General features: G+C 38.9%; 1 protein-coding gene across 1 annotated transcript; it reads right to left on the bottom strand.

Moving 5' to 3' along the window:
• Window positions 1-1,645: 1,645 nt before the first annotated feature.
• sack1c (scaffolding CK1 anchoring protein C) lies at window positions 1,646-14,452 on the bottom strand. Its single transcript, XM_088608015.1, has 5 exons — window positions 12,113-14,452; window positions 11,465-11,988; window positions 10,145-10,312; window positions 9,195-9,319; window positions 1,646-4,540 (listed from the first exon to the last, which is right to left on the bottom strand). The coding sequence occupies exons 2-5, from the start codon at window positions 11,981-11,983 to the stop codon at window positions 3,571-3,573; spliced, it is 1,782 nt and encodes a 593-aa protein (XP_088464141.1). The 5' UTR covers window positions 11,984-11,988; window positions 12,113-14,452; the 3' UTR covers window positions 1,646-3,570.
• Between the last annotated feature and the right edge of the window lie 2,605 nt (window positions 14,453-17,057).

The following is a 17,057-nucleotide window of genomic DNA, read 5'->3' as shown; positions in this document are numbered from 1 at the left end:
CCACAATGCATTCCCCATAGAGTACTGTCTGTACTAGTACAGCAGCTCATTCTATATCTGTGTGTAGGCAACTGGTTGCAATTAAAGCAGTAATCGATGCATTGCGAGTCCATGTGTGTGGTACCACGTACGTGGTGTGTGTCCGTGTGTGCATGTACGTAGTGTGCGTCCGTGTGTGGACGTATGCAGCGCGCGTCCGTGTGTGCATGTACGTAGTGCATGTCCGTGTGTGCATGTATGCAGCGTGCGTCTGTGTGGGGCCGCATGTTGTGCACGTCCGTGTGTGGATGTTGGTGAGTGTTATGTATTCAAAGGAACAAGTAACGGCTTGTGTAGCCTTCTTCAGGTGTGAAAAAGACAAGGCAGTCAGCAAAGGTAATGTAGCTGGAGAACAAAGGGTGGGAGAGAGGAGGAGTGAGAGGTGGGAGCAGGGGACAGACAGAGAGGTGTGAAGTCAGAATAGGTGGAGAGAGGTGTGAAATGAAACCTCCAATGAATGGAGAAAATTTAGAAGAAAAGTAGTCTCTTGTTAAGAGAAGGGGGAAGGTGTGATCCTAGCTGCAGGATAATTTTGGTTTCTGTAGTCTTTCTGATGTATGAGTTCATAAAACCGTCTTTGAGAACACAAATGGAGAGATTAGTGTGATCATGGCTGTCAGAGGTGAAATGGGAAACAATGGGCTTGGAGAGATCTTTAATCTTTACAGCCCTAACATGTTCTCTGAAGAGAACATGAGTGTTATGTATGCTGAGGTTCTCATTAGCTGTTAGGGGATTCATTTTGATTTGTAGCCTGAGACTATCCATTTGTTTTCTATCAGCAAACACTCTGTTAAAGAATGATTATGGCCTGATCTTATTCACAAATCTATTTTTTTTCAGCTCATAATGTATTTACATACAGTATTTACACTACAATTGAACCAGCTTACATTTTTTCCAATTTTTCCATCTACTATAAAAGCCAGGCCACCTATGCACAGCCACAGTGGAATGCACTGGGACAGGCTTTTAGCATAGCCAAAAGACAGTCTAATGTCTCGACACACAACAAAGACATCTGGAGGGCTGAACAAACAGCAGGCAAACTGCTGATGTATGGTCTCAGTCAAGATCTAAAAACATTTCTAGACGGTTAGTAGTGAACAACAGGAATAAAGAAGAGGATAGCCCTTGTCAGGAGTTTCTTTTGACACTATTTCTGCTGTAACCACCGGTTCCACATCTTGTTTAGGATTAAGGACCATTACAGGTTTTACCAGGGTGGTTATTTGCTCAGAAGGTTACCTCTAGAATAAGACAGAACCAAAGAGAATTTGTGATTGAAACCAACTTCAATGAGTAGTTTTGGGCATTGCAGGTGTTGAAACAATGAGGAATCTTAAACTTCAAAAATGAAACAAAATTTATCCAATAACAATGCATTGTTAAAAGGTGACTTTCAGATAAACCGGAATATTTGAATATTTTAAATACAGCTAAGAAGACTGTAAGGAGGACTTGAGGTCAATCTCATTTGTTTTTGCACACAGGAACCATAGTCAGTCCCTAATCTCTTATTTGTTCTGAAATCTATTCGTATTACAGCATTTATACTTCAATGCAAAACGGTTTGCAATGAAAATAAAATAAAACAGAAGTCAAATTCTTACAACAAACTTTATTTTTTTACATTGTTACAATCTAGGTGTATTTTTAACTGCAACTGAAAGAACAAGACAGTATGTCCTGTTTTTTTTTCCAGTTTAGCTACTTCTACCCTTAATCAAGACAGAATCAATCATACTTCAGGACTTTTAAATTTACAGGAACCCTATAATACATAAAATTACAGGCCTTTGTTGAATTTGTTACTCAAGACAACTGAATTTACTTTTGTATAACTATCGGCCTTAAACAATACAATCTACTGACATTTTTGTAACACTGTCAAATAAATCCTGCATCCTGCACATAAGAACATTTATTTGAAAAATGTAAATAAAAACTAAAAGTAAACAAAACATCACATCAACCCATTTTTATGTACATTGCTCAATGCGTTTGTAGAAAATTCACATTGTAATGGAAAGACTGAATCGTAAACCACCAGCTCCACCACAATGGAGCTCAGCTAGAAAATAACTATTTTCCAGTAAAAAAACTGGGAATGACACCAACCATACATTCCAGAAAAATTGTCCTACTACCCAGGATTACATTATGTGTTGTTGTCTCTCAAAGTATGAATATTTACAGCAGCCCAATAAACGCTCCCAGTGAAATGTGAAGAATGTATGAACGACAAAGTGCGGCTGTAAGCTCCAATGTACTGTATATGAGCAGCTGGACAGCAGTTAGTGACACCACAGGGCCCAAGTGCAGCAAAACTTCTGTACGTCACTGAACCCTCTACGTTTCAGGGAGCCTGAAGTCAATTTTTCAACTCAGATATTTCTACAGAATTACTGTCTCTTCCCTCCTGGGTTCTGTAAATTGACAATTTTGCACCAAAAACACCATTAAAACATCATGAAAGAGCACTGTTCCTGTAGACACTTCACTTTATACCACAATGAAGAACAAATATAGTAAAGCCAAGTAGCAAATTACACTGTGTTCTACACTGCAGATTTACAGTAGTGTACAGTATGTTACAGTAAACATTTATACTGTGATGCATTTCTTACTAGGACTAGTAGAGGTAAATCTTTTTTGCCTTTCATGCTGACCCAGGTTTACAAATGTGTATTTTTAAAAGAAGTGCCTTACAATTATTTTGTTAAAAATGTATTTAAATGAATATTTCTTTACATACAAAACAATAAATACAACAATCAATACTCATTAAAAACTCGTTTTGGAAGACACCACATTTAAAGATGTTCCTTTTCTTAAAAAATACCAAGTTCAGATAATACCAAACATTTTAAAGAGAGAACTTGCCCAAACAGAACTGAAAATACAGGTTTGTCATGCTCACAGTTTAAGTTTATTAAAAATTATGATACCAGTTAAACATCATATAGTACAAAATAACTGTACAGGCTTTTTACCATTAAAAAAGTATAAATATGCTGTACAGATTTCAGCACCATCTCCTTTCAGGAAACAATGCTTCCTTTGGAAATTGTGGAAAATTGACCTTTTCCACATCAGTAAAGCTTTATATTAGTTCACTGTTTAAAGGTACCAGTTTGCCACTTCCGCAGCCATCAGACCATGAATTAAGGCTTTGCTACGTTTAAAGAAGCCACATGACCTCTGTTATATCTATGAGGGACACTGATGATACAGTGAGCTCTTTATATAAACCTCTGTTTCTATTCTTACCAATCACAGTGGTAAGGTGCACAGCTTCAAATAAGTATAAGGTGTATAAAAAATTGTAAGAAACAGTCACACTTCTCTAAATTTTAATTTAGATTTAGAGATTAAAGTGCCATTTTGGTATGCACAGCCACAGTGCCCTAACCAAAGGAGGGAATGCAACTTTGTTAATGGTTGACAATAGCGACAAATAAGGTACGGGATGTGCAAGGACACTATTTAAGCACCAGCACAGCTCTGTGGAAAACATCTCACTGGTGTTCAGTTGTTGCTGTTCTTCACGAGCTCAAACCTGCTGTAGACCTGCTTTGACTTCATCTTGTTGTACTGGTTGACAAGGTCCAGCTTGCTGTGCCCCAGCGTCATTCTCTTCTCATCGTGGCGGCTCAGCCGGGGCTGCCTCTCCGCAGGCAGCGCCTCAACAGCAGGGGGCACAGGGGGGAACGGGGGCTTGCACTCTGGCTCCATCTGGGAAAGGTCTGGCCCGCCAAAGGCCATGCTGTGGGGGGGGGACTTTCTAAACGCAAAGGTTTCTCTGTCCTTTGCAGAAGAAATGAAGAAATCTGAGATTTTACTGAGAATAGGAGCAGTGATGGTCTTCTGCTTGCCTGTAGGGTGTGGATCATGTGGAGGGGGGCTCTTAGCTGCATTCTGAGGGATGTTTTGCTTTGGTTCGTACAGACCCAGACCATGAATCTTTGAAGACAACCCACCCATGTTTCTGCCCAGGTGATCAGGTCCAGCTTTGGACCACTCTATTCCAGGGGAATGGCCAGGCCCAGAGCGCTCTCCAGTGAGGCCAAGGCCATTGGCAGAGCCTCTCCTGCCCTGGCTGTTCTGATTGTACGGTACTAGGTTCTGACCTCTCCTCTCAGGACTCAAGTAGCCACTGTTGGGCTCTTTCTTCTCATGGTTGACTTTGTAAGTGGGGATGGGCATGCCTGGGGCTTTCTTGATACTATCGAAACTGTTGCCAGACAGACTGCTGGAGTTCTCAGAGGATACCCTCTCCAACTGCTGCGGTTTCTCCTGCCTGATGTTCATCTCCCAGTTAGCAGGCGATAACCCAGAACAATACCTGGGCAGGCCTTCCTCATCCGGATTATGGAAGCAGTCAATGATCTCGGAGTCAGCATAGAGGCAACGGAACTCATGGTCAAACAGCTCGGCTATCCTGCCAGAGAAGTGCAGTACCATGTTGCTGTGGACTTGTGCTGACAGCCATGTGAAGCTAAAACAGTGAGGAGCAGATGAGTGAAGTCAGTCCATTGTAGCAATATCAGGAGGACACAGACTAAATGAGAGCAGTCTACAGCAGGAAAGAAAAAGCAGAGGGACAAACAGTGCTAAAACAATTATGCCACAGGAACCATCTCCTTTACTTCCTTTGCTCCATGGTATACTGACTAGTTGCATTGTCTCTTTTGGTAATTTCAGTTCTGAAGTTGGATTAATTAACACTGGTGTGCCTCAGGAGTTGATATCGGACCCCCTGCTATTTTCATTATTTACATATTCCCACTTGGTCAGCTATTAAGATCATATGGTCTAAATAATCATTTCAATGCTAATGATACTCAAATCTACATCCGTACTAAACCCGATACTGAAGTGGCTTTCTCCGCTCTAATTGCATCTCTGACGTAGACACTGTATGTATGACTCACAATTTCCTTCATGTAAGCAGCAACAAGACTGAAATCATGCTTCTTGGCACCTCCCATCAACTAAGAAAACCCAATGCCATAATCCTATCTGTGATTGGAACTGTACTTGAATTTAAATTGAAAAACTTTGGGGTGATAGTGGATCCAGGCTTGACATTTGACATGTGCAATATATTGTAAAAACATCCTTCTTCTTCAACTGTTGCTGAAAAGCTGGTCAACACTTTGATCTTCTCTTTAATTGATTTCTGTAATGGCCTACATGCTGCAGTATATAAATCAACATTGAACAGTTCAGTATGTCCAGAATTCAGCAGCCTGACCAGGTCTTGTATAAGCGATCACATTACTCCTATCCTGGAGTCTATGCATTGGCTTCTTATCAGGTTTCGTGTCGACTTCACAATCCTCATGCTCACCTATAAGACTCTACACCAACTTGGCATTTCAGTATCTGTCTTACTTTCATCCTACTTCCCACCTCAGAAACTTTGATCATCCAATTCTGGTCTCCTGTCTGTCCCACAAGCCCATCTACATAGTATGGGAGATAGGGCTTTCTCCTGCCATGCCTATCCCCAAGGACATTAGAGAGTCACCTTTCCTTAACACGTTTCAAATCAAGATCCAACACCCAAATCAAGTTAATTATTATTTATTAAAGAAATTATTTGATAATATATACTATAGAATATTACAAGGTAAAATTATGTAATTTGAAAACAGAGCACAATACATACTAAACCTTTTAAATTACCCACACAAAAGTCTTATTGATTTACTTATGGCCTGATATGTCAATAATACAAAAACCCGCCATGTCCAACACACAGAAACATTCTACACTAGCACAGCCACAGAACAATTATCAATAAAATTATGAGGATTCCTGCACAGCTTTGCAAAGTAATATATTATTGTTATTGAAAATCACATAATGCAGTCACTGAAAGTACATTAAATCTGTTCTGCAACACTGAGTGAACCTCCCATTTTGAAAAAGTATTAACGTACTCACACAGCATGTAATTCCAGACACCTATAATTGTGTTGCATGTTTGATTTTGAATTTTTACTTTTCTTTTCACTGATCATCAGTAACATTCCAATTTTGTTATAAAGCATATTTGCAGATTTATAAAAAAAGGTGACAGTCTGAATACTTGCAATGTGTATAGTCTATAATGTCTACACCGACCAATTGTCTCAAAAACCATGAAACGTTCTTAGGTTTGCTTCGGGCATGCTATGAATCCCAATTCTCAAATCAACTCAGTGAACATCTCTCAGGTGACCAAGACAACTTTGAATTTCATTTGAATACTGAACCTGAGTCACATCACCCATTTTCCTTACCTGCATGTACATTTTCCAGTTCTTGGTAGCTGAGGGAAAATCCCTTTAAAACACAGCACAAATCAAGCTCAAAAGTAGAACAATAACTTGTATTTGCTATTTGCCAAAGCTGTAAACAACTGTATCCTACATTGTGTTACATTTGTAACAAGTCCATCTTGTAAAACAGATAGTTGCCTTGTCATTTTGTTCCTGTTTGATCAATCACTGGTCACAACCTTCACCACAAAGTGCATGGTTTCTGAGATAATAATTACAATTAAAAAAAAATACAATCCATTAAGTAGATTAAGCACATATGCTTTTATTACTAACCAGCATCATAAAAAGGCTCCCTATTAGGGAGAGTGAGTTACAGAATTACTGTATTACTATTCCAGGAATAGATTATCTCTGGGACACTTTTCCTTGTAAAGAATTGGGTGCATAAGGACATTTAAGGATCAGTCCCTCTACCCAGTTGCTCTCTTAATTTTTTCAAGTGCTGTAATGTCTGGGATAATACAGTACAGACTACCTCCTGCCTCTGAAAACCGCACCTACTACCACCTTCTCCTCTTCCATGTAGAATACTCTAATTAGTTCAAGGCTGTTGCCCAAAACAGTTGAAGATATATACACTGTATGCCAATGCTCAACTTAGTCTCCATAAGTACTTAAGAAAATTAATTCCAAGTGTTTTATGGAGACAGGTTTACTCTCCATGTAAAGATAACCAACTTGAAATAATAATGTGAAATAGTAAGAATATTATTTTTTGTTCATCTTTCACTTTTGTTTCCAATGCTTTAATCATTCATACAACAGTATGAACCTTTACAGTTACTATGGTGTTAGCAACTTCCCTGTGCACTGTTCCACATTTTTTCTAGCTTGATCATGAATGTCAAAACCAAACACTACAAACAGGTTTTGCTTGTATTTTGGGGTTACTGAAAATGCCTTTGGCAATTTCATTACAAATGACTATGTGGATCTCAAGTCAAGCAAAACATGTCTGTGTGACAGGCACATCTTTAACATGCATGTGCTATATCGCTTACATGCACAAACCAGCCTTCCCTGCCCAGAGCACACAAGAATGTTTGCACAATCACACTGAAGGTAAAACCACAGCCACTTCATTCATCCCCTCCCTGAAACAAAACAAAGTTCAGAAAAAAACAGCTGTCTTGCGTTCAGTTTGATTAAACTTGGAGTAGTACACTCTAGGGGCCAAAACAAAGACGCTGCTGAGTTACACTGCTCAGCCCTTGAAGCTTTGAAGGCCAGTGCCTGGAAACTGCATTTGTTCTGAAGCTCAGCTCAGCCCCTACGTAACCCAGTCACATACTGTACTGTAAATACTGCAAAATCATCTTACTACACATAACAGCAATTCCAAAGAGGAGCAACACACACAGTGTAGTGTAAAATGAATACTGACTATGGAGAAAAACTCAACTAAGGAGAGATAACATGGTTGGTGCTAGATATTTCTTTAGAGCTACAAATAATAATAATAATAATAATAATAATAATAATAATAATAATAATAATAATAGTTTTAACTTGACTTGAAAGGTAAGAAATCAGTATTTTTTGAAGTTTTAATCTTAAAACTATGTTGCCTTTCAAGATCATGCAATCACTGAATTAGACATATTAATATTAATTAGCCCTTTTCACTTTTATCTTGAAAGATGTTCCTTCTATGACACATTTATTAATCTTTATCACCGGTCAAAGTTAGCTATATCACTCTGATGACCCCTATTAAGGAAAAGCAGCAGTTCTTGGCTGTTATGATTGTCTCTATAAGCATCTCTTTGGATCAGGAATGTCAAATTCAATTCCTGGAGGGCCTGGTGTCATCTGCTTTTTGTTTCAGCAGAATTCTTAGATACATAGTTGGTCTAATTATTTACTTCATAACTGAAATACATTTAACCCAGCTCATAATTGTTTTAAACTAAACTTATTTTAATTAAGTGACATTGTTTTGGGTTATTAACTGTAAAAGACCTTAACATATAGAAAAATCTTGTAATAAATTTAAGAAGTAATTAGATCAATTGTTTAATTGACAACTCAGATTGGGCCAAAGTTTAAAAACTCCAGGACCTCCGTGAACCAAGTTAGATATCCTTTATTTAAATAGCTCTGCCCCTCAGTGTTGGAGCATAGTAGACAAAACTATATTTTCACATATTCAAAAAAGATCACCTTAAAGGACTGGAAAAAAAAGATAAAAAACACAGAAAATACAAATAATGATTGTAAAAGAGGAAAAAGTGGAAGTTAAAAGATACTGAAAGTAATACGTGTGTAAACAATATATAACAAAACCCACAAGTATTATGGGAGCAACAATAGAAATGCTAGGTCATTAAAGTATTTTTTACTCTTTAAAAATAACAACAGGGAGATCCTTTGTCATGGGGATAAATCATTCCACATTAGGATCTTTAAGGCAGTGCTCTTCAGTTAGCAGACTTGTATTGTATGGCCTGTCATAAGGCTTACATGCTAAAATATGGTTTTAAAATCAGTCCTGAACTGATGTAAGCCACTGTAAGTATGACAGCACAGGAAAAATAAGTTCATATTTCTTGTTAAGACTTTGGAAATACCAAGAAAAGTTCATTACAAAATTTAAGCTTGATTCTACAAATGTACTCTAGTAGTCTTTCAGATTCTGACACACAAAAATGTCTGAATTTGCCAATTTCTCACAGACGGAAAAGTGACATTCCTGATAAGTTGCTCAAAGGAAAGATCTCGATAAAAAAATAACAAAGTAACTGAAACCAACAGGGATTATCTGTCAGAAAACAAGCATAAGACGTTCATTTTAACAGTCCTATAAGGTATGTCTCTTACCTGTAAGAACCAGCAATCACTTCTTCGCAATCTATAATTAAAAACTTCTCCTGGACCTGCCCAGTGAACTTCTTCCCAGACTTAGTGCAGTATGTATCTCCGCACACACTACGGATTCTCATGTTCTGAAAAAATTGAGAAAATCCCATTTAAAAAACAAAAAATATGCTCATCATATAATCATAATGAATATCACACAGTTTTTTTAACCAGTTAATTGCTAACTTGAAACGTATGACATCTTTCAAATCAGTTTGATGTTTTATCTCCTCAAATAGTCACTTAATTACAAATATGACCATAGGAAAAATACAAACATTGTTTCAGACACGTGAGAATGTGTAACCATTATTTTTTTTCAGAATTCATATCCAATATGCCAGACCTCATAGATGATAACAATCTATATATATGCACAGCATAGTTGACCAGGAGTGAGAAGTACAGCCTGAATACTTTTTTGTGGTTTAATATTTATCTTGAGTTCCCAACTCTTTCTGGGAGAATTATGTAGTTGTATCATAATGGAAAATAACTATTACTTTTTATTAAAAATTGTAAAAAGGATCTTATCTTTCAAAATGTAGCCAATATTTAACTACACTAGTTTCTTTAGTACTTTTAAGTGCCTCACTTGCAGCAGTGATGTCACATGAGAATTTTCTATATTGTGTTCTGTATGGAGTTTAGTATTAAGTGTCAAAAATGATTGTTGTTTAAATCATTAAAAAGTATAAATCCTAAACCACTTTATAAAGGATGACAAATGAATGTCACCAGACCTTGCTTTAAATGAGATGGCACCTGGATAAAAACAGGAATTTGCAAAGTAATTAGGTGAACAAATATTTTACAGGGACATGTAAAGAACTACTTGAATGACAGTTGTCTTATTTTCCTCTTTGCTCTTGGAATGAATTTTCCATGCTTTAGTTCGGTCGCATGCTTACACCGAGGTGTGTGTTGCGGACGTCCAGAGCCTGGCACATATTAATGAAATACTGCAGGTTCCTCTCGTCCAGCAGAATGTACACTGGAACCTTGCGCTTGTTGGAGGCTTCCATTAAGTCACAGAACAAGTCGACATCGGTGAAGAGATCCATCACTAATGCAATCACCTGGAACAGAAATAAAGATGCATACATACTGTATGTTTCCCTAGTCTTCACAAGGAGAGGCAGAAAAATAAATCATACCACCCACTGAAATTTTGGACAGGAATGCATTAGACACTGTATATTAAATAAATATTAACTCAAAGCACATTATAACAAACACACCCCACATAAAAGTTTGTTGGTTCTCTGTCTCACATCTATTGTTTAAATGCTGAGTCACTTTATACCAGTACAGACATCTTTTTCATGTCAGTGGCTACTGCCCAAGTCAATCCACCAGACTCCACCAGAACTCAAAAAGAAACATTTGGTTCAGAAGGTGTAGAAATCTGACCCTGAACACTGCTAAATGTAATCTCAAAAATCAGATTGAGTCCTACTGAGTCTGGGGAAAAAAAAATCTGTGAAGGATATTTTACATTATATTAATACAAGAACTACAGTTTGCAGTGTTCATAAACTTGTTTTTGAAAAGCATTATTTAGACATTTCATTTGAAATTTTGAAATGATTTCAGTGCCTGGTGAACATCGAAAAAAAACTGTACAGCATGCACTACAGCATTTCAACAAGTGCTGACATTTCATTCATAGCAAAACACAGAAGTTTGTATTAAAAGGTTTCATTTGTTATTTGCAAAAAAAAAGATAACTATAAAAACGGTAAAGTATAGAGGACTGCAATTATGTATCACATGAGGTAAAACACGTGTTTTTTCTTGACACGAGGCGTGTCAGCGTGTGGGGATCCCACGACCCCACGAGTGTAACCGCGATCTCCGGAGCATCTGGTCCTCAGAATCGATCCACAGAGAACACGACTCGGACGCCCTTTCGCGTCAGCTATCGAGCTTGTTATACCGGCAAGGACAGATGCCATTTGTCATTTTCTCACTTGCGGCCTATCAAATTTGTTGAAGTTACATTATAGTTCATAGATAGACAGAAAATATACAAGATTAAAAAATACATATATTCCTAAAAATTAGTGGTTAAGAAACTGTTGCGTCTACTTTAAAATCAATGTTTTCAAATACATATCATGAAACTCTTCTGCCTGTTGAGTACGTTTATATTCCTGCCTGTTCGGGGTTCGATTAAATCTGGATATGTACAGTAGCTGGGCATAAATCAAGACCTGTTCCTTCCTTACCGTTTTGGCTTTGCTAATAAGGGAACGAATATGATCTTTCAAGTTGTGCGATCTGTCTCTCTGGAAGTAGACCTGGGTCTCTGAAGGGCCGTGGCGGGTCTGCATTTCGGGCCAGCCCAGTTCCAGGGCAGGAGGCTCTTCATCGGACATCATGGGGAAATAGGTCCCGGAGGTGAGCATTGACACCGCGTCTCCTTCCAGGAGGGAGTCCCTGTCAGAGCCATTGGCGTTGCTGTTGTCTGAGCTGATGTTCTTGGCTGCGGTCTCCGTGATATACTTGATCTCCAGCGGCGACAGGAAAGACACTTCTCTCTCCTCCGACAGAACTCGCCTGTACTCCGTCTCTCCGGACTCTAGCAGGGCGTCTGTGGCCAGCCTGGCGGCTTCATTGTGGCTGAACTCCAGAGGGGAGCCCTGTCGCCACGGGTTTTTCACGTCTTCCACCCGAGACGACAGCTTTCCCAAGGGCTTCCGTCCTGTGTTGGAGGAGCTCGGCCGCAGAGCCTCTGAGTTCATCATCTTGTCTGTGAAAAGAGTGGCTTCGTGAGCTTGGAGGTGCCTAAATCTTTGTGCAAACTAGCTATAGTCCGACCAATGTATCGATGAAAATAAAACAGAATTATTGAATAGAACAGCACACCTACTTACCGAAAGTGATCCAGCCGTTGCGACCTCCAGTCCTCGCAATGACAGCTTTCCCGAGGGGATGGTGTGTTGTTCGCGTCTGATGGGAGGGACACGCCTCTTTCACCTGGATCCACCTGTCAGGGCCGTGAACGCGCAGTGACTCCGCCCTCAGTCGCACACGGGAGCCCGCGGGAGCGCGCTCAGAGCTGCTGGCATAGAGCCCGGCATAGATCCGTCAACAGGTGATTCCAGAGAAATTCATGAGAAAGTGGACATTCTTTCTCACTGCTGTTTAATTGTTACAGTATATCTGCTTTCCTAGCAAAGCGAAGCAAGATGTTTAGAAACAAACAAACTGTATTTGTATAATAGTCATGTGAGTATGATGAACTATTGCTTTGTTACTGGGAACCGTCCTATTTCCATAGTGCCACGTTCTTCTTGTGCCCTGGAGTGCTATTTGTGGTACAGGAAATATGACTAGCACTTGCAAAGTATATTGTAAAAAATGCCGTATTAAAAAATACTTGAATTGCAGCTTTTCATAATGCAGAAAAATGAAGAGAAATGTTACAATTTATATGCCGGTATTTCTTTCAGTAAATGATGTAATTTTACACAGAGAAGTATTTACATACAGTATATCATTATGAATAACCCATTTAAGGGTAGAAAGCGCACTGTCTGACATGAGAGGTGACGAGTATAACTCCCGCTTTCCCTCTTATTTGCATCCCCCCCGGGACCGGCAGCGGCCACAGAGCACCGAGTCTCCTCCGCCTCAGCTCGGAAGAAGCTGCGTGTCTCCGCACAGGCCTCACACCTAGTGCATTCACGTTTCCTGCTCCACGCCCCTGAACTTTCACCTGCAGGAGGGACCAGCAAGTATTACTTATCATTCAGGTAACCAGCATAAGTATTACAATACACTGGAGCTAAGGCTTATTGGGGAAAGACATCTTTAATCCCCGAGACCCCGAGAAATGAGCTCAGATTTCAAGTTTAAGTTTAATATTTTACCATATCACTAATTCGTGTATTTTTTAGTCAATTTACATTTTGCAAACTTTTCATACATTTGCTTACAGTGACTTTATTTCTTAGATTAAGGAATTGTTGTTTATTTGACAACAGTGTCCCCTCAAACTGCAAACAAAGCATGTTCAATGAATGCAAAACTATGGACTAATAATCCTCCAAAGTTTATGTTTATGTCATTTGTATCATTAAAATGGCAATAGGGAAGTAAAAAAGAGCCACAAGAAGGAGGTTAAAGATTAAAAAGAGCAAATGGGTTTACAAGCATCCAGGGAGCAACATTAGCATTAACTCCCTTAGAAGGTTAAACTGTCCTTAAAAATAATTCGTAAGTTATATAATTCACAACCAAACTGTTCTTTGTTAACGGGCTTCAAAGGCTTCTCAGTTCTGCTGATTGTTCAGAACAGGGCTGATTTTGCATATTATCAAATAAAGAAGCAGAGATCACTTTTACGGGAATAATTTACCCTGTGTGCTGGAAAGGTCATAAGAAGTGTAAACGAGAAAAATAGATTTTTTATTTCTGTCTTGCTGATGTACTGGATTCTTCCAAAGTCCAAATGGCAGAACTTGCCTAGTGGAATGTTTTGAACAGTGAGCAATTGACTTTAATCCCTTGTTTAGGTTTTCTTGCAATCTTAGCATTATACTATTCACAATTATATTCCCATTTCCTTGTACAGTGGTTAGTTTAAATTGGGATGAAAGAAATTTCTTGCAATCAATTCTGTTGGTGACTGATAGTGAGAGATGTCAGGGGATTCGAGTGGGAGTCAGGAAGTCAGACCCTTCAGCCACCCTGTGAGAGTCTGACTCCAGACAATGGCAGGCAACCAGACAGAAAAAAAAACAAATAAACAGAAGGACACACCTGTAAGAAACTATTCTTAAGCACAGAGACACCAGAAATTTACAATAAACCACTAAGTATGTGTTGGGTAGTATCGATTCAGCTAGTCCCTGCTATGTTTGCACATGGTTTTTCGCTCTCGCTTGAGTCGAGAGACTGAAGTCTTTTGAGCATAAGAGTCTCTCAGCCACAAAACCTTCACCTCCCCAGGCCTGCGCCTTGCTTAATCTGGTTCATGTGTGAACCTTTGAACTGGGACTCCTGTCAGTTCTGAACTTTGTCAATTACATCTATTGCTACATTAAGTGTTCCAGTATTGCACCTGATTTTGTAGTAGCAGACTCAAATTTATTACAGATAGTAATAATAAAATTCTATTTTATTGCACCATTTATGGCTCCTGACTTGCACACAATTTCTTTAACAGACAGACACAAGCAAAATAGTGTAATGCAAGGTTTCCTCTTAAGTATGTTAAGTTTCAATCTATAACATTCTGGCTTAACATTCGACCCACATGTACAGCATACTGTCAAAACATCTTTTTTTCACCTTAGAAATATCGCAAGACTACGCCCTATGCTATCATTAACTGTGGCTGAAAAGCTGATCAACATATTTGTATTCTCTCGAATTGACTACTGCAATGCTCTGCTCCCTGGGGTATCTAAATCTACTCTGAACAAGCTGCAGTATGTCCAAAATTCAGCAGCCAGAATCCTGACCAGATCTAGTGCAAGTGTTCACATTACTCCTATCCTGGAGTCCTTGCACTGGCTTCCGGTCAAATTCCGCGTAGACTTTAAAATCCTCATGCTCACCTACAAGGCTTTACATGGCTTGGCACCTCAATACCTGTCTGAACTTTTATCGCCCTACTCCCCACCTCGCAACCTCCGCTCTTCAAATTCTGCCCTCCTTACTGTCCCCCAAGCCCGTCTACATTGTATGGGCGACAGGGCCTTCTCCTGCTATGCCCCCAAGCTCTGGAACTCCTTGCCCAAGGATATTAGAGAGTCACCTTCTCTAAACTCCTTCAAATCCAGACTCAAAACCCTCCTTTTCAGAAAAGCCTTTACTTAACTGGTTCCATTCTTCACCCCTCTGCTCTTCTTAATACCATCTTCCACGGTCTCCTCTATTGTTATTGTTGTATTGCTGTAATTATAATTGTGTCCTGTCTTGTGAAATTTTTCTTATTTATTGTTGTAGTCTTCTTATTTATTGTTATTGTCATCCTGTAAAGCGCTTTGAGAAGCCACCTTTAAAGGCGCTATATAAAATAAAGTTTATTATTATTATTATTATTATTATAAACAACAAGGAGATGGAATATTGAATACTGTCCCATCAGGTTTAACAACTATCTCTTGCTGGTATTTATTTAATTTAATAATAATTTTGCATTTAGAAGGATCCTTCGTTTAGAAGAACTTTTCTCGAAGGATACAAAACTTTGTTGTAGAGGTCCAGACAAGTTTTGAAAAGATTTCTGTTGATTGATGCACAAATGAAATTATAATGTCAAATATTATTATTATGTTTCTTATGTCTAATGGATTTATTCAAATTTTTTAATCAGATATCAAACTCAATCACAAAATCCATGAACAAAAATAATGTGTGAAATTTGAAACATTTTGTCCATATGAAACCATAACTTAAGTTAATATTGGATAAGACCTCTGTGAACGCTGCTGTATTTCTGCCAGTGTTTACACACGGACCTGATCAGTCTATGCAAAAACTGATATGTGATGATCATTCCCCACGTTCCAGCTGGCGAGAGGGGGCTGGTGGTAGTTGTCTCTTATTAATGTCAACTTGGCGAGTTATTAATGTCATTTGGCATGTTATACTGGAGATGTTGTATTAGACTCAGCTCAGAAGAGAAAGCTGGCCACGGCAAGACCACAATGTTGTGTTCTTGAAGTTGTGTCATTGTAGTCCTGCATCGTATGATCCTGCACTGCCCTGCTAGAAAATGGACTCTTGTGGATTAGCATGCAGGAATGAAAAGGGCTAAATCAAATGTGACTGGACAGTAGGGCTGCTCTCAATCTATACCAAAGGTGTTCTAGTGTTAAAGGGGATGCCCCTCCACATCAGCTCATGACATGAAGCAACATCTCATCAGTTTGCTTGAATAAAGCAAGAGATCACATTATCTCTACATACATTATCTTCTGTCAAAGCACAACAGTATCCATGTATAAAACACTCCACCTCTTTTTTTCTGCCACTGCTCCAGATGTTCTCTGGCTCACAGAAGATGATCATATTGTCTTTTAGTTGTCAACGTGTTGCTCTCCAAAGGCCTCCAAGGAGATCAGTTTCATATAGACTGTGAGCTGTGATTGTTCTATTGATGGACAGGTTATTGCTTTCAGGAATTTTTCATGCTGTAGTAACTGCTGTCAGAAAACAATTGCATGGGTGGATAAGATAGACAAGACAGTTCTAGGCCAGTGTGGTGACCCTGTTCTTCAAAGACCCAGTTTCATGGTTTCTTTGGACTTTGGCTGTTGACCATTGAGACAGACATTTCATTTGCTGGGCAATGTCTCTCATGATGAAACTAACTTAAATTATGGTAATAACAACCAGACAATCTGCATTAGTCAAGTTGGATATGGGCACATCTTCTGTTGTTCTTACTCCATTTGTCTTTTTGATTGGATGTTTATACAAAGTCTTATTGAACTAATGTTGGTAATTTTAACTCAATTATCTAGCAAAGTACCTGGCAGTTTAATGAAATCACTTTACTTGGGCTCAGAGTATTTTATCCCAATGAGTGATACTACACAAGCAATGAAACAATCTGATCTCTGATCTCTATTTATGTATCTGAACTCTATTTAAATAACATTATGCATGACCCCAACAATCTATTGATTTGAAATGGAGGATGCAGCACTTTCATTGTTCAAATTCCTTCAATGCACATGGCAGAAAGAATGCTTGATGAATGTGCAGAAAGCACAGCTCAAACTTTATGAAGCACACGTCCTGACAAGCAGGGCAAAATCTCATTCACACTGGGTTAGTGCCCCCAGGGAGTTGCTATAAACT

This window comes from Lepisosteus platostomus, chromosome 15 (genome assembly GCF_059453375.1).
Source record: "Lepisosteus platostomus isolate fLepPlt1 chromosome 15, fLepPlt1.hap1, whole genome shotgun sequence".
In the NCBI taxonomy this organism is placed as follows: domain Eukaryota; kingdom Metazoa; phylum Chordata; class Actinopteri; order Semionotiformes; family Lepisosteidae; genus Lepisosteus; species Lepisosteus platostomus.
This window is presented reverse-complemented; position numbering and strand designations above follow the sequence as displayed.